Genomic DNA, 21,244 nt, shown 5'->3' with positions numbered 1-21,244 from the left:
CCAAAGAGGCGGGGCCAGACTGAGAGACCAGCGACTGAGTCCTAAATACACGATTTTAGGACTTGTACTATCAACCGCGCTTAAAATAAATACGTTTTTTATTAACTGGTGCATAAAAAGCATTATAGTGTAATGTCGATCTTTGCAAAATACTTTTTGGTATTTGTTTTAGATCAGTGTTTCTCAACCCTGGTCCTCACCGCCCCCCCTGTCCTGCATGTTTTAGGTATTTCCCTTCTGCCCCAGACCTGAATTGTATCTCTGGGTGATTAACAGGCTTCTGCAGTACTTGATGGTCATGCAATCATTTGAATCAGCTGTTCTGGAATAGAGGCACATCTAAAACATGCAGAGCAGGGGGGCGCTGAGGACAAGGGTTGAGAAACATTGTTTTAGATAGTGCATTTAGAAAATAGTAGGTGCAGGGTGTTTTTTTTTTTTTGTTTTTTGTTTTTCTTTTTGGCCTGTTAGAAAACATTCACAAGATGTCAGAAGAAAATGCAAACATTAACCCTCACAATAGGTTTTCAACCTTAAGAGTAAAGCCAGAATTCTCTATAAGGCATAATTACTTTGTAAGATATGTTTTATAAAATACAATTTTGTTGATTAGTTTTTCCTTCACATGCATTTTAACATGTTGTGCGTTAAATTAGAGCATGTCATCTCAAGGCATTTTACAAGACGTAAAAATTCTGATATGATTGCAACTTCCTTCTGAGGATATTTTATTGTAGGAAAAAAACATATTCCTTGAGCATATGAAAATGTATTTCCATGTTTACTTTGAATTTACAGAATGTGTTGAGTAATTATACCCGTTAGAAAATGAAACTTTACCAGAAGCAGAGTTCTAGTAAACACCCATAGGGCATCTCGGTTCAAAGTGAAGACTATTAAACACATGAAGCGATGTGCCACTGATGTGTCATCACCTGTGTGCACCCACACAGGTTATTAATCGTAGGTTATGATGACTCATCTTCCAGGTGACAGGTCCAACACTCTTGTGTGGGCAGTAGAGCACAGACAGGTTTATGCCACCTGACGTTTCAATGCCACACGGCATCCGTCGCCTTTAAAGGCCCTAACAGAGGATTTTGTTGTGTGTATGAATCCGTGTTTGTGTATGGATTAGCTATTGGTGAGCTTGTTGCAAAGTTTGTGAAGGAGGCTGGAGCATGAACAACTAACATGTGTTTTTGTTCCCAGTGGACAAGGGTGTCATCACAGACAAATTGAAGCTTAGTGAATTTACCAGACTGGACTGTGAAGAAGGGTGAAAAGTGCATGCAGCTAGCTTTATGTGTGAGCCTACTGTATTTCTTGCTGGTTTTTAGTGAGGGTTCAGAGATGCCAGAGGTATCGCATAGAAATAAGGATGGAGTTCAAGGTTTGGTCTTTGTCAACATTCTAATCGAAGAGTTACAATGCTGGTTATCTGAGCTGGAGATGCCGGTTCCCAGATCTCTGGGGAAAATCTGAAATGTGACACCTCCAAGTGTTAACCACTGGTGTATTAGATAGTAACGTTTGTTGCCTTGTTAGAACAGACTGAACAGAATCAGAGCGCTTGTAACAAATATCTGCTTGTTGTTCTGATTCTTGCAAATGTCTAGAAAACGTTGTTGAGCGAAAATCATAGATCTCTGCTTTGTAAATAAGAGTGAATTATTTTTACTTATATATTTGTACTTTTCCTTTATCACTCTACCACAGTTTGGTGGAGTTATAAAACATTAACTGGTAATAGTTTTCAAGAAAACTGTAATAAAGCGTTGATACTGGAGTAAACCTGAGCTTATTAACTATCTTAAGGGAACAATTTCTCTTACTTTGGTTCCAGAATTATTATATATGTTGATAGAACTATAGCAATCGTCCAGAATCATCATTTTTACAGATATATTTAACAATTTTAAATGCATGTTTCTGCCTATTGAGTTCGGCCTGCATAAAAGGTAATCTGACTTCCCATACATACAATGATCATTTGGAACAGCAGTGATCTCTGCCACATTTTTTTAAAAATCCCTATTGTTTAAAATGTAGCAATTCTTAAATCTGCTGTTGCTACCAGAGATTTGTAAGATTGCTAAATTTCAGAGATTAATGTCCAGCATTAACGTCAATCAACTTTCAATCAACTTTCCCCATGGATCCATTTACAATAATTAGCTGAACCACTGAGACAACCGTGTTTTACAGCTTCGATCTGATTGTAATTTTGATTTTTTAACTTCTCTCGTCCACCACATGTTTAGCATTGGCTTTCAGAGACTTTAAGCCCAAACAGCACGTTCCTGTTAGAGTCCGAGTGGTGTGACAGATGGTGTTTTGGCAGCTTACGTCGCTATAGTTCAGTGAAAGCCCTCAATAGTAAAACATGGACTGTTCGTGTGTGTAGAAGCGAGATTCTTCCGTCAATTCCCAATATGATTTAGATAACCACTACATGACTTGCTGATATTTTGCAAACATATTTGTCCAGAGAACAAGGAGTATTGCTACACATGTACATTAGTAGGCAAGGAAGGAAACAATTCATTCACATCTAAACTAGCATTTTTTTTTTGTCGCCAGTGTAGCAAACCACACGCAGATTGGGCTTCCCACAGAGCCTTTGTGAATCCTTGGGGTGGAGAATGTGTTGTCATTTACTGCCAACATTTCTCCAAACGTCATCTTCCTCGCTGGACAAATACCTGTCAAAATAATTTCATTCTGCACACTTAACCATCATTACTTTCATCTTGGATGTTAACTGGATTATGTATTATTGCTTGAATTTGAGTCATCTCAGATAACTTACTGCATTTTAACTTGCTGTTGGGCAGCAGAAGGACATGATTTGAGTTATGAGGTGGTGAGGAAGATGTGATAAACCCAGGTTGTTGAGTGAGAATGATGATTTAATGGTGAACAATACAAAAATCCAAAATACAGGCAGCACAGAATGAGCAAAAGGCTAAGAGCTCAAACACTGGCATCAACAAACAACTGATGGCAGAACAGAAAAAAAGACCAGACAGCTTGACAAGACAACTAGACAAGGAAGACAGGTGGGATTAAATACACACAGTCAGGGAAACGAGACACAGGTGGGAGCAATCAAGGGGTAGATAGGACAACACAGAGACTCAATAGACACAGACACTTAAATGAATACACAGAAAAAAAACAAATCCTTACACAGCCCTCCGAGGGGGCCCTTCATGCAAACAACACAACTGAGATTCAGGCAACCTGATTTCATATCACTGTTTTTGTCCCTTAATTTAAATCATCAGTGCATGTTTCAAATATCTCTCTGCAGAAGTGCTACATGATGCAGCAGACGTTTTACGACTTTGCACATACATCATTTGCTAAATAAAGAATGAGAAAACACAAGCGCAGCAAAGTTCCAAAACCAGCTTTATTCTTTTCAAATAAATTATTTCACATCAAGTTTTTTTTCATGGAACAAACAATAGACCCACCGGATGACAACAAGTGGTTGGCTGTAGTGAAGCAATTCAGCTGTGAGGAAACAAAAGGTTTTAAATGAGCTCTGTGGTTTCTCTGGTGTCTGAGGTTACTAAATCAAAACTCTCCTGCAGACCAATTTTAATCCAGTGAGGGTTATACAATAACGCTCCTTAAACTTCATGTAATAGACCGCATCACCAGTGTAACAGAGACAGATTACTGACTTTTATTAAAATGTACTAACGCTGTTGTAGACAAAACAGAATAATAATATTCACAACATAAACAGCCTGAAATCAAAGATACACACATAAAAAAAATGCACAACGATATAGCTTTCTGGCCTGGTATCTGTGTTTTAAAGAATAATACAACATGGCAGTGAGAGGGAGTTCTTCATTGTGATCCACTTTAGATTAATCACTCAGATCTGTTCATCCTTTCACCACTGTGAAACATTTGTCTCCTCTGCCCATTAAACCCGGCAAACGTGCAACACTAAAACACTAAACCGGCTTTCAGCAAAAAGCGGGCTGAACTCTAAGACTCCATTTGAATTTTTCACTTTGATTTAAAAAAAAAAAAACTAAACAAAAAAAGGGAATCCTTTGCAATATTCCCATCTATTTTCATCTAGGGCATGGCTTCTTAAAAAGTAAACCCACCACAGTCAAAAGCATCAAAATCAGAGTCCCCCACCTCAAAGTCAAAACTGTTGAAATGGGGGGAGTTGAGAGAGGAGCCACCGAGGTCGTACGCCCCTACAGGTCCTGTGCCGGTGAAGTCCGTGTTGGCAGCCAGGTCGGCTTTGACGTCCAGATTAGTGGATGAGCATGCTCCGAGGTAACCCAAGGCAGAGGAGGCAGCAGCCCCTCCCATCAGCATATAAACAGCCTTCATCGCTTGGGCATTATTGAGAGTGCCGTGACGCAGGCATCCCACCGCCTGCGCACCCCGTCTGTAATTCTTTGTCTGAGGGAAATTTCTGCCTGTTGGATTAAGCGTTTTTTTTCAAGATCATTTCATATATTTTTTCTTATCTTTATTGTAACAAAATGCATGAAAGTAATGTCTAAACTCACAGTTCTCCCTTGGAGAAGTGTTGCTTGCCGGTCCTGGAGAGGGTGCCTCCGTGTCACTTACAGGTGGAGTTGGTGGATCTTTGTCCAGAATTTGCTCGGGGACCAGGTCTTGAAGAGTAATGCGTGGGGGAACAACTTGATGGCGCTTACAAGGGCTGAGGGGCGATGACAGACTCTGTAGGTAAGAGTAATACAGAGAACAGTAATAAGATGGCAGCAGAAATGAAATTTCTTACATTAATCTACAGAAATATTGGTCAGTGAAAAAAACTGATTGGAGATTTTAAAGTTGATACCAAGTCTTACGGCAAACACAAATACTGTAATTCAACCACTGCTGAATGCATTACTTTAGTACACATATACCTTATGTTGAATCCTATAATAAATGGACAAACATTGGTGCTCCCATGGAACCAGTTAGTTGAAGAATAGTAAGAAAATCAACCTTGAAGTAATTTTTTATACACACATGACAACATTAAAGTCTATCATCTCAATGATTAGTCACAGTTATGTTTTTTTTCCCTTTACGTGATAAACAATAAATACAATAATTTGTCATCCCTACCATCTCTAACATTTCTTTGAAATCTAATTACCTGATTACTCTTTAACACTCAGTATATACTCAACTCCTCAGGCTTGTTACAGAACATTACTGGACTTTGCTTTGGAAGTATTTTGTTCCTCATTTTTGCACATTTTTCTCGCAAATTGTCATCACATTTTTATGCAATGGCTGTTAAATAAGTACCACACATCTATGTCCTTTGCATAAGAGTTACAACTGTTACTTTCTGTAAGCAGGCTGCATTTTGATGGCTAAGGCAATGCAAGATGGAACCATGCCAATACTGGGAAGCATCTAAAGGAAGGTTATTTTTATGACTATAACTCACCATTTTGACTTTCTTCAGCACGTTTAGCCACTGACTGAAAGGTGATAAAAAAAAAAGCTCTGTTAGCTTCAAAAAAAGCAGCACAAAAATCAAAACATGCATTTAGATGCACTGAAAAAAGATGGAATGCCTCTTCAATTACTGGAAACCCATGCTAATGACGAGGTTGAATAAATACATTTGACTTCTTGCTACAAGTGCTTGTCACAATTTTAGTCATTTTAGCATTCTAACTATTGCTCTGGCTGTTAACAAGGGCAAATTTAAGCTATGTTGTAGTCGCAATTTCTTCACGTAGATAAGATAGATAGAAAAAGCTACTTCTGCCTCATTCTCACCATATTTTCTTGTTGTTTCACTTTTGAAGAGCAGGTAACTGAAATTCCCTCCTTTGTGCAGTATTAGTGTCGTTTTGGCTTCACACAGGTCATCCTGCTTTAACTCGCCACAACCAAATGGTAATGCTGCAGACACCCATTGTATCCCAATCCACAGGTGGTAATCCCAATCGCTGCCATTGAATGTGACTCTCCCATGCGAAGCTGTGTGGGATCTTATGAAACACGACTGCTTGTGATTTGACAATAGGTTGTAAACCAACCCCCCCAATTTGGGAAAAGGAGGAACATTGTGCCTCTTATTGCTGAAACTACTGTAAGTAAATGAGAAATCTTGCATCTTTCAGGCATGTTGTATGGTTGTGTGTCGTTGCTCCCTCTGCAGAGCTATTTTAAAAACAGTCAAGGAGTCTAAGGCAGCTAATGTGGGATTAGCACCCTGGTTTTGGGATCCAGAGGTAATATGGAGGCCAAAGCGATCTGGTTGAGGACCAGCATCTTCCATCCATTCATTTTCTGTACACCCTTGTCCCTTAGTGGGGTCGGGAGGATTGCTGGTGCCCATCTCCAGCTAACGTTCTGGGTGAGAGGCGGGTCACCCTGGTCAGGTCACCAGTCTGTCGCAGGGCAACCATGCACACACACACACTCACACCTAGGGAGAATTTGGAGAGCCCAATTAACCAGTCATAGTTTTGGACCGTGGGAGGAAACCGGAGTACCCGGAGAGAACCTATGCCTGCACAGGGAGAACATGCAAACTCCATGCAGAAAGACCCTGGGCAGGGAATCGAACCCAGAACCTTCAGGCAAGGCAACAGGCAAGAAACCATAATTTATCCAAAAGAAACCAGATATTCATAAATTACTATTGAAAATCTTATTTTTTTTAAAAAAAATGTGTGATAATTGAAAGATTACATTATTTGAAGGCTTTTTTTTTCAGATTTTTATCAGGGGTGCCAATATGAGAATATGATATTCACCTACAATAAGTAGTCTTCTATACAGTAATATGTGTGCTGTATGCCATTAATTAAATTAAAAAAATATAAATATTTCATCAAATGTAGCAATGTTGCCTAATGAAAAACAACATCATTTCATAAAATAGAAACATTTAATGTCAAATCCAATAAGACAATGTAAAAGCGCACGGTCCGTCTGACCTGCAGTCTGTGGGGGTGTCAGTCAGCAGCAGCAGGTACTTATTCTGGGTGAGGATCAGAGCGAAGCAGCTGTCCCTGGATGCTCCAGAAGGTAACTTTGGCAGGTCCAGGATCTCCTTGCCTTCAACAATTGTCTCACAGTGACTTTGCAGAAGTACAATCTGGTGAGGTGGAGACAGAGCATCATGGCATACGAAGAGACTGCCTTCAGCAGTCAGACGCAAAAAGCGTTTCTTCCACTGTTTGAAAATGAATCCACCTTCAGGAAAAAAAGAAAAGTTGAAAATACACGGGGCATTTTGAGTAACTGCTGGAACAAAGATGCCCGAAGAACAGCTTTCCAGGTTGTTTTTCAGGTAAAGACTTCCTGACTTTTTCACATCATAAATTTCAGTTATTTTCTCCAAATCCTGTTATTTTTGCCAATTCTAAGATACAAATGTTATAAGTTTGACTACTGATGTGACATCTCCTCTGATGATGAAAGAAAAGAACAAAGCACACAAAAAATGAGAAAGGAAGAATAGAAAGAGGGGCTGAAGGAGAGACAAGATAAATGAACAGAAGAAAAGATGTTAAGAAATTCATTTAAAAAAGCCAGAAGAAAGAACATGAGGGAGAAAGGACCAATAGGAAGTCTGGACACGAGGGGAAGACAAAAAGAAGACAGGAGGAAATAATAAAGAAAGGAAGGAACAAATGGAGTTGTGAAAGAAACAAGGAATGAAGTTGTGAAAAAAATGAGGATGACAGCTGACTTTTAAAGACAAAGATCTGTTCTTTTATCTAAAAAAGGAAAATGTCTTATTGAGTCGATCACTGAGGTGAATAAGCATAAATCATTTTCAAATTGATATTTCTTCTTTGGGTATTTGAGTTACTCCCCCTTATGCCTAAGACTGGGTTCAGGACCATACTGGTCACACTTCTCCAGTTTGGACAACGCAAATGAAACTGCATACGCTCCCAGGCTGCGTGTGAACCTTAAGTATTAGGTGTGGCCTCAGCGATCACAGTGTCAGCGTGTGCAATGTACATGTGGATTAAAGAACGAACACTGTGTCATTCCATCATCCCACCAGATTAGATTAGAGAAAGTCAGATGGAGAGAGGATCAGGAGGCTGTGGACGCTGAATGCGATCAATCCACATGCATTTTCTCATTTCACAAATTCTATTTATATGTAAGTAAATTGTAAGGAAAAGTTAAAAAGACAACTTAACTTTACCTTTTAGTGGCTACGGTAAAAAAAAAAAAGCTGGCTTTACAACATACTAACATGTGTCATGACTGGGACTAATGCTGAACAATTCAAAATTTCTTACAAAATGATTTAAAAACATTTGACATCATACATCTGAAGTAACACAAACTATGGTAAAGACTGCAAAACTTTCCCACAGCTGAATTTTGATTGTATTTTCCCCCCTAAAGTACAGAGATCTATGTTGCACCGATTCTACTCACCGTACATCCTGAGCACCCCGTGGTGTATCCCCGAGACATTCATGGTTCCAGACTGTGTCGCGCAGTCCAGCGCTGTCAGAGAGAAATATTTGTGGACGTTTGGAGCACATGAGATTCAATGTGAGTTTTTAATGCCCATCCTTAATCCCCCTCGGTCAGCTGGGACGCCGCAGAGCCGTAGCTCAGCAGATTGGTGTAAAAATGGGTTGTGATGATTTGTCGCACGCAAACTGTTGCACTGTGTGCAGAGTCAGTGGAGAGAGAGATTTTCTCATGTTCTTCTTTATTATCAGATCAGTTTTACAGACACAAAATCAGGGTTGAATATAAATAAACAATATTGTGACAGAAAATCACCTCTGTCATCTTGCTGCTTTTCCACAGCAAACATGAAAACAAAATAAAAACAACAACAACAACAACAACAAAAAAAAACAGCTGTCAACTTGCTGTAAACAGAGATATTTCTATATTCAGTCCAGCTACTGGGGTCCATTTCATTAAAGCATTAGTTTTATTCAATGTTATTGCAGCCTTTTTATTATTATTATGCTAAAGCATTTTTTTTAAAGTATTAAAAACGTTTGTCAATTTCAAACGCCCGCTTGAAATTGCGTGTCACTGAGGATCGGATAATGACCAGATTTTGACACCATATTTATAATACATTTGACACATTAATAGTAGGAACAGTTCTAAAAAAATGATTTATTCTAATTACATGTGTTCACATCAGAAAATCTGGTATTTTGACTTGGCAGGTGCTGTTTTATAATCTTCTGTATGTAGGTGTGTGGTGACTGTACAAATAATTTCTCATTTAAAAAAAAAACAACCTAATAATCAAGTATCATTTAGTTTCCATTCATTATCATTTGCTGAATAAAAAAGGAGGCTGCAGCCACATCTCTAGTGATCCATGATGTACACAGTGTTAGCGATGGCTTACAGGCAGGTAGGCATGATGTAACAGAGTATAATCCAAAATACAACGTGAAAGCTTACAGATTTATCTACAAATCCACACGTAAGGTTATATAAAGAATAAAACTCCATTTCAAAATGACCAAATTGGAAATAAATTAAGAAATCACACGGTAAAAATGGGTACTTTGGAAAACTAATGAATGTAAAAATTATGGCTACGTCTGAAGTTATTAACGTTATTACATACATGGGCATTGTGTGCTTACTTAATCTTACATACTGGCAACTATTAAAATCCCTTCTAGAAAAAACCACACTGGATGGACATGAGTGGTCCTAAAACAGGAATGAGAAGGACGGGTCAGGAGAGATGATACGTAGGGATGAACAGATGACAGGGAGGGAAGTTTGGGTCAAGAACATTAGAAAAATTGTGTTACATAGGTGAGTGTGCAGCTAGGCCTGCTGGTTGATTAGAATAGTGATTTAGGCATGACCTTCCCTTCCTTCCAAAAACACTTTTTGTTTATTTGCCAGTTAGGAAAGCTGGTCTTCATATTGCTTTCTGAAACAGTCTCCAGCAGGAAAGAAGTCCCAGCATCGTTCCTGGTACATCTTCCACACGTACGACTCCTGCAAGCAGAGGATGCAAGAACAAGAATTCAAAAATTCTGAATTTAAAAAGAAATGAAAACAAAAACACGTCAGACAGACCTGCCCAGTGTGTTCTGTCTCATCTTTGTTAATGAGATACATCAAGAAGAACCTGAAAACAAAACTCCAATGTTGATCTGTTCTCATTTGCACCTGTGCAAATGCAATGCAGAAGAGATGCTTACATGTAGTTGGCCAAGTTATGTTCGTCAAAGGTGTGGGTCTCAAAGCCATGTGGGGTTGTATCAAAATAGTCACTTCCGATGCCACATATGAAGCATTTTGTCTGCACAAAAATCAGCAATGAAGAATATAAACACTCTTCCCAAATGTACTTGAAGGTATCGGTCAGCAATAACGGTATTATACTGTACCTCCATGTCCTCCTTGACCTGCTCCTGTTGGTCTCGGAGTTCTCCAAAGGCATCAATAATCAGACCTGCAGGGTTTTAAACATATTGTGATAGTAGCTGAAAATCTGTCGCATGCAAAACATCCGTTCAGAAGTTGTTGTTTTTTTTTGCCGATTTTTCGGATTTCTCTTTAAGACTTATGATATAATAAGATTTAACAACAGTTTTTCTACCCTTCCTGTCATGAGAGGCTGCTGATCATAAGCATCAGGAGGAGAGAAGAGGCCGTGATTAAAAGCTGCAAAACACATTTGAAAGCTGAAAATGACACAGATCTGGTCAAAATCTCGTTCTCCAAACCTGAATGAACCTGGACCTGTCTTGTTTTGTTTTTTCTTTTAAATACCTACGAAAATTGCCAACTTAAACCTTCTTCCCTCAGTAACGACATCCATGCCAAAGAGTGTTGCCACACCTGCTTGGCTAAAACTGTCTGATTCTAGTACCAGCCAATTTCATGTGCATCTCCATGCCAAAAGATCTTCACATATTATTCATTTAAAAACCATTATCCAGGATGTATTTTACCCTGAATAATGGCCAGCAGAATGACAATGACGAAGAAGAAGAAGGTTATATCAAAGACCACTCGATAAAGCTCGTATTCGTCTCCTGCGGGATCTTCTATCTCGTCTCCAATTCCTCCGCCAGCACGCACGCCCACGTACATGTGGAACAGGTAACACTGCGCAGGAGAAAACCTCATAAACATAAACTGGGAGGTTACATGTGATTTAAAACAGCCGTCATTTCCAATAATCAGTGGTTTACAGTCATCATGTCATCGCATTTCATGTCGGGCTCGTCTTCGTCCTCGCTCTTGTTGTAAAACTTGCGGAAGAAATTGAAAGCCACCACAGTGTAAAGATACACCACGACAGCCAGTAAGCCCACTGTCATCATGAGCTGCAACACACAGCACAAAAAAAAAAAAGATGAATTAATACATTCTGACTAAAGCTAAAGATGCATTCTGATGTTTTTATTTTTGCTCTTGCCTGTTTGCCGTTGTGTGTAACCGAGGACAGGATAGTGCGTAGAGTTTTGACGCCCATTGCAATGTCCAGCAAATGGCAGGCAAAGAAGAAGTTGTTGTAATGACCAAGCAGGGACATCACCAGGTACCAGCAAAGATAAAGGAAGGTCTACGGGAAAATACGGGAAATAAAGTGTCAAGGGGATGGATAAAGCACAGAGCGAAACATACAATCACTCATTTTCTTACGCCGTCTGTGAACACAACTCCAAATTTCCAGATTTGGTACTTGATATCAATGGAAGTCACCCTAAAAGATAAAATAAGGTTTAATAATTACGTTTTTCAGTCGAAACGTAAATATATAACCCATTTCCTTGTCCTTTTCTGGCAAAGCTCTACTTCACCATGCAAACACAGAGTTGTCTGGCTCCTCTTGTTTCTTCTCATGCTGCTGACTGACATCCAAGGAGGCTAAGTCAACGCCCAGGAGCTCAGCGATTCTTTCTCTCCCATAAATGTCTCCATACTTATCCAGGACCTGGACACAGACAGTATGTTACGTGTCAGAGAGCATAAAATCTCTATTGCACCGTAATCAAGAAACTAACTCACTTTTCGTTTGACAAATTTATCCCAGTAGTTGTGTGGGAAAGAGCTGAAAAGACAAGCAACATGAAGCATCAACTGCATTAACAGAAGCCTGATATTATTTAACAGTATCTGTAATGAAACAGGCATTTTTCCCCCCTCCGGTCTCCCTACGGCGTGTTCAGGACTAGACGATCCCACTGGCCCTTGATGTCGTCATCCTCAGGCTGCTCAGTGATGTAGAGCCCATCAAACTCCAGCTTTCTTGCAAGTTCCTTTTCTCGTTTAAAAATCACCAGCGGGATCTTGATTAAAACCAAAGTTAAGTTTAAAATGGTTTCATTGCCAGGAATTCAAACTAACAATTTTGTTTTCAAGTATTCATTCCTCTTTTTCCAAATCTTGTCAGGTTACAACCATAAATTTTCAGTTACTTTTGTGATTACTGCAAAGTAGTGTATTATTGCAATGTGATGAAAAATGATAACTGCTTACAAATACAAAACTCAAAAGTGAGGTGTACATTTATCTTTACTGTGGTACCCCAATTCAAACCCAATGCAGCCTGTTGCCTTGGATGCTTTAGGCTGCATTATTATACTTGAAGAATCAGGATTCCCACAGTCGTGGCATAACATGACAAAATGTGGAAACATCGAAGGGGCATGAGTACTTTTTGCAAGACACTGTAAAAAGTAAGTGCAGGTATGTTTTGTGATACCTTCAGACAGTTGTACCCAATGATACAGATAAATGAAATGACTGTATGGAGAATGGCTAGGAATGATAGTGTGGGCTGCATGTATCCAGTGCTCTCCTCTAAATAGTAATAAAGCAGAACGTCTTCTTCTTCGTCTTCTCCTCCTCCATCCGCTCCAGATCCTTCAGCTTCATCCCCACAGCCCTCAAACAAGCCAGAACCCTCAAACAACCCGCTTCCCTCTGACAGTCCGGATCCCTCCATCTCATCCCCTTCAGGTGGAGTATCGGAGACCTTCACAAAACAAGAACCATAAAATCTATTGCTGCCAAAGATCAGAAAGTCAGAGTGTTTAGTAGGCCTAAAAGCTTAATTCAGCTACAATCTGTACACCATTTGAAAACAATTTTTCAGTACAAAATGCTTTACCCGGTAGAAAAGAAGAATGAAGTTCAGGGCAAATGCAAGGAACAAGGCCAAAAATCGCAGATTGTAGAAGTTTCTGGAGAGGTAGTTCTGGTAAAGAGAGATAAGAATTTGTGGTGCTTTACAAAAAAAAAAATTAAAATGGCATGACATTACATTAGTTTTTACCACAAAAGGTACAATGCTCTCACCATGAATTTATTTCTCTGAGTTTCCAGCTCAGTCCAGATTTGAAAACCCCCTTGCCTCTTCTTCTTCTTCTCTTTCTTGGCTGCAGATTTCTTTGGTTCTTGTGGCTTCTCTTCTTCTTTGCTTTTGGCTTCTTTCTCCGATTTTTCACCAGTTTCAACACTGGAAATGAAACACACAAGTTTCATTGTATAATTTCAGTCCCCAACATCAACTTGGCACTGTTGATCCATCTTAATGTGCTTCGCTTTGATTGATATCTGTGTTACTTTCAATACTTATACTTTAGTCAGTTTCCCACACACGTAAACTTACTCTGACTTTTCCGGTTCTGGAGGGGTTTCTTCCACAGGAGCAGGCTCAGGTGGTTTTTGGCTTGCATCAGACTCTTCTGGCTGTAGTGAAACGGAAAGATCATCCACAAGACAAGGATTTTGTTTTCAGACTGCTGATTTTTTGGAGGTGTCCTTACCATTTTTCTCTTCGTAATGGGAGACCCTTCAGGAGTCGGAGGCTCAACTGGTTCCTCGACACCCATATCTCCAAGTCCACCTGGAGCATCCATACCCGGAATCCTTCCTCCTTCATTTTCCTGCGTGTCCTCCTCTTCCTCTTCACCACTCCCGGATTCACCAGTGTCTGTTATCCCCCCGGTTTCTTGTTCTTCCCCTGTCCCCAGCTCGCCTGGTCCATCTCCGTGCACGTCATCTTGCGTGGGATCTGGCATACTCGCTAAAATCTCAGTGACTGTTATGTTTTTAGCTCCCTCCACCAATCCACCTCCAAACAGCGCTTGCCAGATGATCACAAAGAAGCCTTTGCACACATTGTAAATGAAGGTCAGGATGCTCATTAGGATAGCCCAGAAGAACTTGGACAAAGCCACCACGATCTCCTTAAAGGTCATCTTTCTGATTCTGCGATACTGCCTGCGTAGGTTACGGAAGGTGAAGATGCTGAGGAAGCTCGACATGCTGTGGAGGAAGTCTGTAAATGCTGAGGTTGATTCGGGTCGCTCTTCGTCGCCGTTACTATCTTCATCCCCGCCTCCACCCGCCGCCCCGCCTGCTGCCCCCTCTCCCACTCCTTCATCTCCCTCATCATCCTCTTCTCCCTTCTCCTCTTCGTCCTGCTCTGAAATCTGTGACGCGATATTCATCTCAAAGATGGTGTCCTCACAGAAGTTGACGAACATCTCCATTTTCTCAGATTCGCCGCCCTCGTTGACGACATCAAATATAAACTGCCGTTTGGACTCTCGCACTTGTGGCATTTCCCACTGTCTGCGGTTGACTTCGCTGATTTCAAAGTAGATGCGCTCAATCTTCCTGCTGGCGCCCATTATCTCAATGCGGCCAAGGAACGGGCGGAAGTAGTTGAGCACACTCTCTGCTTGCTCCAGGAAGTTCTGCAGCCGGGAGTCGTGCGGCACATGCTCAGAAAGGTTGGTGAGCAGCACTGCGATGTTGAACCCGATGTCCTTGGCCGGCTCCTGAAAGCGATTGGCAAACTCCTCGTAGTTGATCATGTCATTCTCATCTGCTTCTGAGCACGACAAAAGAAACTGGATCTCAGAGGGGGAGTACTGTTTCTGACTGTCCATGGCCTTCTGGAAGTCCTTCTTAGAGATCAGCCCTCGAGGGTCAGTGACATAGTCACGGAAAGCATCGGAGGCAACGATGTCTTTCAGTTTGAGAAACATGTCAAAGAACTTGAGAATCATCTCAACGTTGCTGGAGGACTCCACCAACATGTCGACCATTTGTCGCGCAATTGTACCATTAACTATGTTCCCTGAAACAAGAATAAAAACAAAAATCAAACAAGTGATTTAAAGGCACCACAAATTTATTTGGCAGTATTTAAGTTTTTTTTTTTTTTACCCTCTAATAGTGAGAGCAACATAACAACCATGTCTTTTTGGAGGTCAAGAAGCTCCTTCAGCAGAGCAATCTGGCTGGAGTCCTGTGGTCATAAGGAAATACAGTAATGATATCATGACTGGAATGCAGGAGGTAATAAACTCAAAGATACAAGGAAGAATTAGTGAGGAAGACAGATGTCGTATTATGAGACATCTGTGGATAACTTTTATAGAAACATTCGCTGTGCTTTAATTTCAGCTGCCTAATTAGAATACTGAACTTATCCAAACTTCTTGGTGACATGATGTAACGGAACTGAACATAAAGCAGCAATGTCAACTATTATTTTGGATTATTTTTGTTTGAAAACATTTGTTAAACTCTGCTTTATTATGATGCTTTTCGCACAATATTCTGACTTCTCTTTCATTTAATGTTGTTTGCATTTAAATCTGCACCGGCAAGTCAAAGCTTTGCAAAAACCCATTTGAAAAATTATATGAAAAGTTATGATAAATGCATCTTCGTTTTATATGTTTGGGTTACATCAATTTGTGCACCTGTGCCAGCTTCATCATCATGTGGGCAAACACATGCAGGAATCCAACAATAGCATCCCACAGTCTGCTGTGAGCTAAGGACTGCTGGTTGCCTGTACATGGGCCCTGCAGAAAACAAAAAAGGCTGCTTGTTACAAACTAACTTACAAAGAAACAACATAAATTGGTAATTTGTTGTAAAAGTACCTGAATATATTCTGTTAAACTGTTAAAAATCTGTTTTGCCACTGTCATAGCTTTGGAGAAATTCTTTTTGCCTGGATCATCGATGATATCCTTCCCAGAATAATACCAATAGAAATCACTGATAGATTCCTTGAATGAAAAAAAAAAACTGTTAAAAGCATTGGCATATTTGAAAATTATTTATACAAACACTAACTCTGGAATGATTTGCTCGTATGTACTGCACGCTTTCTTATTTTAAGTCTCTAATAATTTTCACCATGCGCTGTGCAGGGCAGATTAAAGGCAAAGTGTACCTGGAGTCGAAGCAGGTAATCCACAGTGCAGATGATGACGTTGATGCTGGTTGTGCTTCCCGTCTGTGTCCGCAAGTAGTTTTGAAAATCTGCGGAAACAGGATTATTCAGCTTGCAAAGTCTGTTTTGATGGAATTTACTGTTGATTTGATTTCAGTCCAGCTCGAATCTGAAACATGACGTGTTCCCACCGTTATTGTGTCCTTCACAGAGGAGCTGCAGGAAACGGAACAGGTCACAAGTGAACTCGTCATCCGCCATGACTTTCTCATCTTCAGAGGAAAGATTAACACAGATAAATGTATGAATCAAAGTACGGGAACTCACCTAGATTAAAAAGGATTACAACTTAAACATATCTCTTAAGAATTGATTAAATTCATTTTTCAACTTACCATCATAGGTAAATGAGTTTTAGTGTCACATACTGCAACTGCCACCGCTTACAAAGAGTTATAAATACATGGTTAATGTTGAGGACACAGGCATGCAGTCAAACTGTATGTCAAGCAACATACAAGAGGTGCCAAGAACATGTGAAAACAAGCTGCAGTGGAAAACAGCCACATTAACAACACATATAATTTGAACTAAGAATCCACTGCTTGACAAATGGAAAGATGGAATTAATGCCAAGATTTTACAGCGTTCAGGGGTGAACTGATTGTCTAGCTATATTTATATTTCATTGCAGAAGAATAAACAAATGGAAAAATTGTAAAGTGCACAAAAATTACAAATTATCTGTTTTCTAAAGTCCTCTATAGGTAAAAAAGCTTTTTGGCACGAGGTGCTAGATCTGAAAACCTTCGCCTCCAAAGCAAGCAAGGTGGTGATGATTTTCACAATATATACCATGCTCCAAAACGGAACTTCGAAAATAACACATTTGCATAATACCAATATTCATACGTCTCACTAAAGCAGAAACAATCTAATTTTTAGTTTTCTATGTTTAACCCATTTCCGTTTCATCATAATTATCTGTTGTTTTGTTACGTGGGAACATTTATGGACACATTTAGAAGTTGCTTAGGGGAGAAGAGATGCAAAACATCCAGAAAACTAAAACTCAGTTGGTGTTTGCAAACATTAAACTGAGGGCAAGACGTTTGGATCGAACACCTTGCGCCTGACAAACTGACACTTGACTAATCAGCTGCCCTATTTTAATGATGATTTATACTACCGTCCTATCCCAAAGCAGTGCACCCCTGCCTGCAGTGAACACACACAAACAATGAACAATTCAGGACATGTCAATTAAATGTAAGAGAGGACATTGTCCATCAACATTAGTGATGCACCAATCAATTATCCAGACAAAGAAATGAGACCAATTTACATTGACTGGCTCATTGATTGGTTGGTTGGTTTTGCATCTGCATCGAATGAATCAAAACAGAAATGACCCACTTTATCCCCATCTACGAATGCATCAGCATATCGTGATTCTAACTAAGTCAGCTTTACTGAGTTACCGAGCAAAACTCAAATTTTATTCAGACCCCAAAGTTTTGTCAGTGAAGGCCTGATTGGTGCATCTCATTGAAATGTTGAAGGGAATCCAGTATTAGATCAGTCTGAGGCTCTAAGGCACCAAACAAAAAGTCCAATGTGAAAATTACTTTTGAGTCAACTACCTGTTTCCATCTAGGTTTATATTCAAAGGGCATGCAATCAGAGTTGAATGGAAAATTAGTTGTTTGGGTTGGAACATGTAAATGAACATAAAATATTGGATTCCATTCACTGCATTTAAAAATGGAAAACACACAGAGTATCGAGTGCCAAAAGTGCCACAATGTAAAACCAAAATAACTAATCAAATCAATATTTACATGTAAAACTTGGAATAAAATTATTAGTGTTTTTTAAATAAATAAATACTAACAAAATAAATGTATGCATAACTAATGCATATCATAACGCATACTGATGTTTATATAAATTGAACAGTAATCAAAATTATGATATAAGAACACAATTTTATTTCAATTATATAATATTTGTTGAAAAGTGAATTTAGCTTAGCCTTCAGCAAGTGTAATAGCGAGGGTTAACAGAGCCGCAGAGCCTAACAACCAATCAAATGTTAGGCTGAATGTGACATCATGATGACGTCTCTTCTACTTTCTGAACACCAGAATAACAAGGGAGCATTGATTAAGAATTGTTTATTAGCCTCAATTTCAGAAGTTTAACTACACTAAAATTATAATGCCTTTAAATAAGTTGGGCGAACATACTGTAGATGATGATGTTTTAACTACATTTGGGAAAGTATTTAAGGCCACACCTCACACACAAAAGCATCTGAGAACAACAGCAAAGGACCTTGTGAAGATAATGGCTTAAGCTGGTGAGAGTCCTTAACCATGACAAATTAAGTCCCAGGCTTTGCAAGTCAAACGCTGAGCAAGATAGAAATCAAGATTACAATTTGCAAATCAGATCAGGGACGGCAACCTTAAAGTGAAACTAGAACTACAAAACTAGAACTACAAATCAATTTATTGCTGACAGACTGTCCTGTGGTCTAATGAAACTAAAAGTTGGGTAACATTAAATTTGGGGGGGGGGAAAGGGTGAACTTTCAAATTCCTCATTAAACTGGCATTTAGAGAAGAGAGGCTATTTGGTAATTCTGACTAACCTAACAGAAACATTTCATTGTGAAGTCAAACTTAGAAAAATATTTTGATTTGTCTTGCTAAAGATCTGGTTTCAATTCATATTTAGTAGATAAACTACGTGGTCGTTGGATTGTGCTCCTTTTGACCCTCGATAACGGTGGAAAAGCACACAAGGTGCGAACATGAGCAATGGACAATCCCCTCTCAACAGAATCATCATCATTAAAAAAACAAAAAAAAAACAAAGAATTGAGCAAGTGAGACAGGGGAATGAGAGAGCAGAGAGGCCAATGGAGAGAATGATGATTTACCCCGATCTAGGTTCAAGTCTGAGGACCATGAAAGGAGGGACATGAGGAGGGAGGCAGTGATCATGGGGAAGGGAGAGAGGAACAGTGTGTTGACAACAGCAGAGGACTAAGAGATGAGGTTTGGGGAGGATATTAACAACATTCCATGGCGAAATCATTTTGGTTGAAACTTCTAACTATTCTCCAGAATTAGACCACTAATAGACATACAAATGAAATGATTTCTGACTAAATTCGGTTACATTTTCTCTGTGTTAATAGTACTTATGTTAGCAAACTTGTCATTCTACCAGATCAAATTTGTGCTTTAATGTTGAAGATGGTAAGCATATAAAACAAAATGAATTAAATAGTAAATTATTTATTTTGGATTCAAGCGAGTATTGAGATTTATATTTATCCAATACCTTGTTGAGGATGAGCAGCAAAGAGTACGTACATTTGATTACTTAGCAAACAAATATCAATCAAACTGTGTGACATCACTTTCACTTGTCTGCGTCTTAAATATCTTACGCATGAAAGTAGAGAGAAGAAATCAGAGACTTACTTGTTCCTTCCTCTGAAACCATGCCAAGCCCCTCTGCCTTGTTTTGCCTCTCAAAGGCATTTAAATCCAGTACGCTGTTTAAAACATAAACCTTTGATTTCATTCAGCGGTCCTAACTGGTCAGAAACAAACAACTGCTTTACTATTTTTTTTCCACAGAAAACAGCTTAAGGACTGAAAACCAACCAGCAAGTCTGCATTAGAGCTTGGATACTCAAAAAGAAGCCCACATCCTTTTTGTCTTTCAGGTACTCCAACATTTTCTGACAACACAGTGGAAGAAAATTAGTTTTAAAACGGCGTCACTAAATCACCAAATAATCACCTGTGTTTCAACAACACATACCCGCTGAACCTCGCTGTTTCCACTATTAAGGATGGAAATACCCAGCTTGAGGGTGGTAGACACCATTGGGCCAGTTTCACCTAGAAAACAAAGGAAGATTCGAGCACAGGGAGACGGTGAAGGGGGAAAAAAAACGCTTTCGAGTAAAAAAACGGAGGAGGATTACCTTTGCAGGCGCTTATCATCTGCAGGACCATTTCTGCGGCGCCACGGTTATGAAGTCTGGACTGTTGGTAAAGAAGCCTTTGCTTCTCCATTTCTTTTTCCTTTGGCAGGCAGAAATCATGATGAGTTTTTGGTAGCTATATATTGCACACATATTATTAAAATAGGAAGGTGAGGCTCTACCAATTGGTAACTTATTCATTTAAACAGCGCCACCTATCACCGTAGTTAAGGTGACACAGTTTAATAATTCCTGATTAAAACCTACGAGAAAGAAGGTATATTAATCTGCACAAAATGAAGTTGACCTTTACACTACATTTAATCTAAATTTATTCATCATTTGAAGCATCGTGAAAAAAAAACATTTATAAAATGTTCTAACATTATTATAATATAATAATCAATATAGTATATTACTTAAGTCACTTAAGAGACGGTTTAGTTTTTCAGTAAATCAACATGTTTTGGTATTTTTATGGTATTTTTACTCACAGTTGTCATTTAGAGCAGGGGCAAAAGAAAAGTTTGTTTTTGCCATTTTAAAGAAGCCAGACTCCAATTTTGTAGTGTTTCTAGAGAACAGTAAATTGTGGGGTTTTACACCAAGTCCCTTTAGACGCATTGAAAACTAATGTTGTATATTTATTTTCTATTTCTTTTTCCAAATCACAGGAGGCTAAACTCTTAACTGCAGCAGATGGCAGCCAGACTGATCTCGGCGTAAAGAATCAGAACATATGATGGAGCACTCAGAGCAGTGGAGTAGTTCAGAAACTCACAATGTTTCATTCACGTAAGCTTAGGTTTAAGGATTAAAACCGCTAAGATTGCATTTTTCCTGTTAATGCCATGGTTTAAACTTCCACTGACTATGGAGGTTTCTTCACAATTCTTAAAATTTAAAAACTGTGTTGACTGCCTTTAAATACTACAAAATCCTGCTAAAAAAAAAAAAAAAAAAAAAAAACCCCTGGATTGCAGTTTCCATAAATTATTTTTTTTTCTTTTCGGGAATTTTTC

The 21,244-nt window shown here is 39.2% G+C and overlaps 2 protein-coding genes across 4 annotated transcripts in view; both read right to left on the bottom strand.

The window, feature by feature from the left end:
* Window positions 1-3,400: 3,400 nt before the first annotated feature.
* LOC106952229 (uncharacterized) lies at window positions 3,401-8,586 on the bottom strand. 2 transcript variants are annotated; one of them, XM_015040228.1, is made up of 5 exons: window positions 8,431-8,586; window positions 6,963-7,221; window positions 5,456-5,489; window positions 4,554-4,728; window positions 3,401-4,460 (listed from the first exon to the last, which is right to left on the bottom strand). In XM_015040228.1, exons 1-5 carry the CDS (start codon window positions 8,471-8,473, stop codon window positions 4,120-4,122), a joined length of 852 nt encoding a protein of 283 aa, XP_014895714.1. In that variant the 5' UTR covers window positions 8,474-8,586; the 3' UTR covers window positions 3,401-4,119. The 2 variants fall into 2 exon arrangements, with proteins under 2 accessions (XP_014895714.1, XP_014895722.1); XM_015040236.1 differs by having other exon boundaries at window positions 6,963-7,123.
* A 100-nt stretch (window positions 8,587-8,686) lies between these two features.
* The window catches only part of LOC106952220 (ryanodine receptor 1-like), a 54,640-nt gene continuing 42,082 nt past the window's right edge, over window positions 8,687-21,244 (bottom strand). The window contains exons 82-107 of one of the 2 annotated variants that reach the window (XM_015040209.1): window positions 20,223-20,322; window positions 20,057-20,136; window positions 19,897-19,973; window positions 19,711-19,784; window positions 19,161-19,178; window positions 16,405-16,485; window positions 16,214-16,302; window positions 15,918-16,046; window positions 15,732-15,836; window positions 15,190-15,271; window positions 13,779-15,100; window positions 13,622-13,701; window positions 13,309-13,468; window positions 13,121-13,207; window positions 12,713-12,985; window positions 12,166-12,296; window positions 12,016-12,058; window positions 11,808-11,941; window positions 11,650-11,710; window positions 11,423-11,569; window positions 11,196-11,330; window positions 10,953-11,109; window positions 10,386-10,450; window positions 10,197-10,297; window positions 10,072-10,123; window positions 8,687-9,990 (exon numbers count right to left, since the gene is read on the bottom strand). In XM_015040209.1, coding sequence (XP_014895695.1) covers window positions 9,895-9,990; window positions 10,072-10,123; window positions 10,197-10,297; window positions 10,386-10,450; window positions 10,953-11,109; window positions 11,196-11,330; window positions 11,423-11,569; window positions 11,650-11,710; window positions 11,808-11,941; window positions 12,016-12,058; window positions 12,166-12,296; window positions 12,713-12,985; window positions 13,121-13,207; window positions 13,309-13,468; window positions 13,622-13,701; window positions 13,779-15,100; window positions 15,190-15,271; window positions 15,732-15,836; window positions 15,918-16,046; window positions 16,214-16,302; window positions 16,405-16,485; window positions 19,161-19,178; window positions 19,711-19,784; window positions 19,897-19,973; window positions 20,057-20,136; window positions 20,223-20,322 — 3,879 coding nt within the window. In that variant the 3' untranslated portion in view covers window positions 8,687-9,894. The remainder of the gene's footprint in view (window positions 9,991-10,071; window positions 10,124-10,196; window positions 10,298-10,385; window positions 10,451-10,952; window positions 11,110-11,195; window positions 11,331-11,422; window positions 11,570-11,649; window positions 11,711-11,807; window positions 11,942-12,015; window positions 12,059-12,165; window positions 12,297-12,712; window positions 12,986-13,120; window positions 13,208-13,308; window positions 13,469-13,621; window positions 13,702-13,778; window positions 15,101-15,189; window positions 15,272-15,731; window positions 15,837-15,917; window positions 16,047-16,213; window positions 16,303-16,404; window positions 16,486-19,160; window positions 19,179-19,710; window positions 19,785-19,896; window positions 19,974-20,056; window positions 20,137-20,222; window positions 20,323-21,244) is intronic. The other variant, XM_015040219.1, reaches the window with a different exon arrangement.

Source organism: Poecilia latipinna, unplaced genomic scaffold (assembly GCF_001443285.1).
Source record: "Poecilia latipinna isolate Pla-1442-1.1 unplaced genomic scaffold, P_latipinna-1.0 Scaffold30, whole genome shotgun sequence".
NCBI lineage: Eukaryota > Metazoa > Chordata > Actinopteri > Cyprinodontiformes > Poeciliidae > Poecilia > Poecilia latipinna.
Note: the sequence above shows the minus strand (reverse complement) of the source record. Positions and strands in the feature narration are given on the sequence as shown.

Coding starts and splice junctions, on each gene's coding strand:
- LOC106952229 (XM_015040228.1), bottom strand. CDS start 8,473: ATGAATGTCTCGGGGATACACCACGGGGTGCTCAGGATGTACG. Junction 5,490..6,962: donor GACACCCCCACAGACTGCAG/GTCAGACGGACC, acceptor ATCACCTTTCAG/TCAGTGGCTAAACGTGCTGA. Junction 4,461..4,553: donor CACTTCTCCAAGGGAGAACT/GTGAGTTTAGAC, acceptor TTAATCCAACAG/GCAGAAATTTCCCTCAGACA.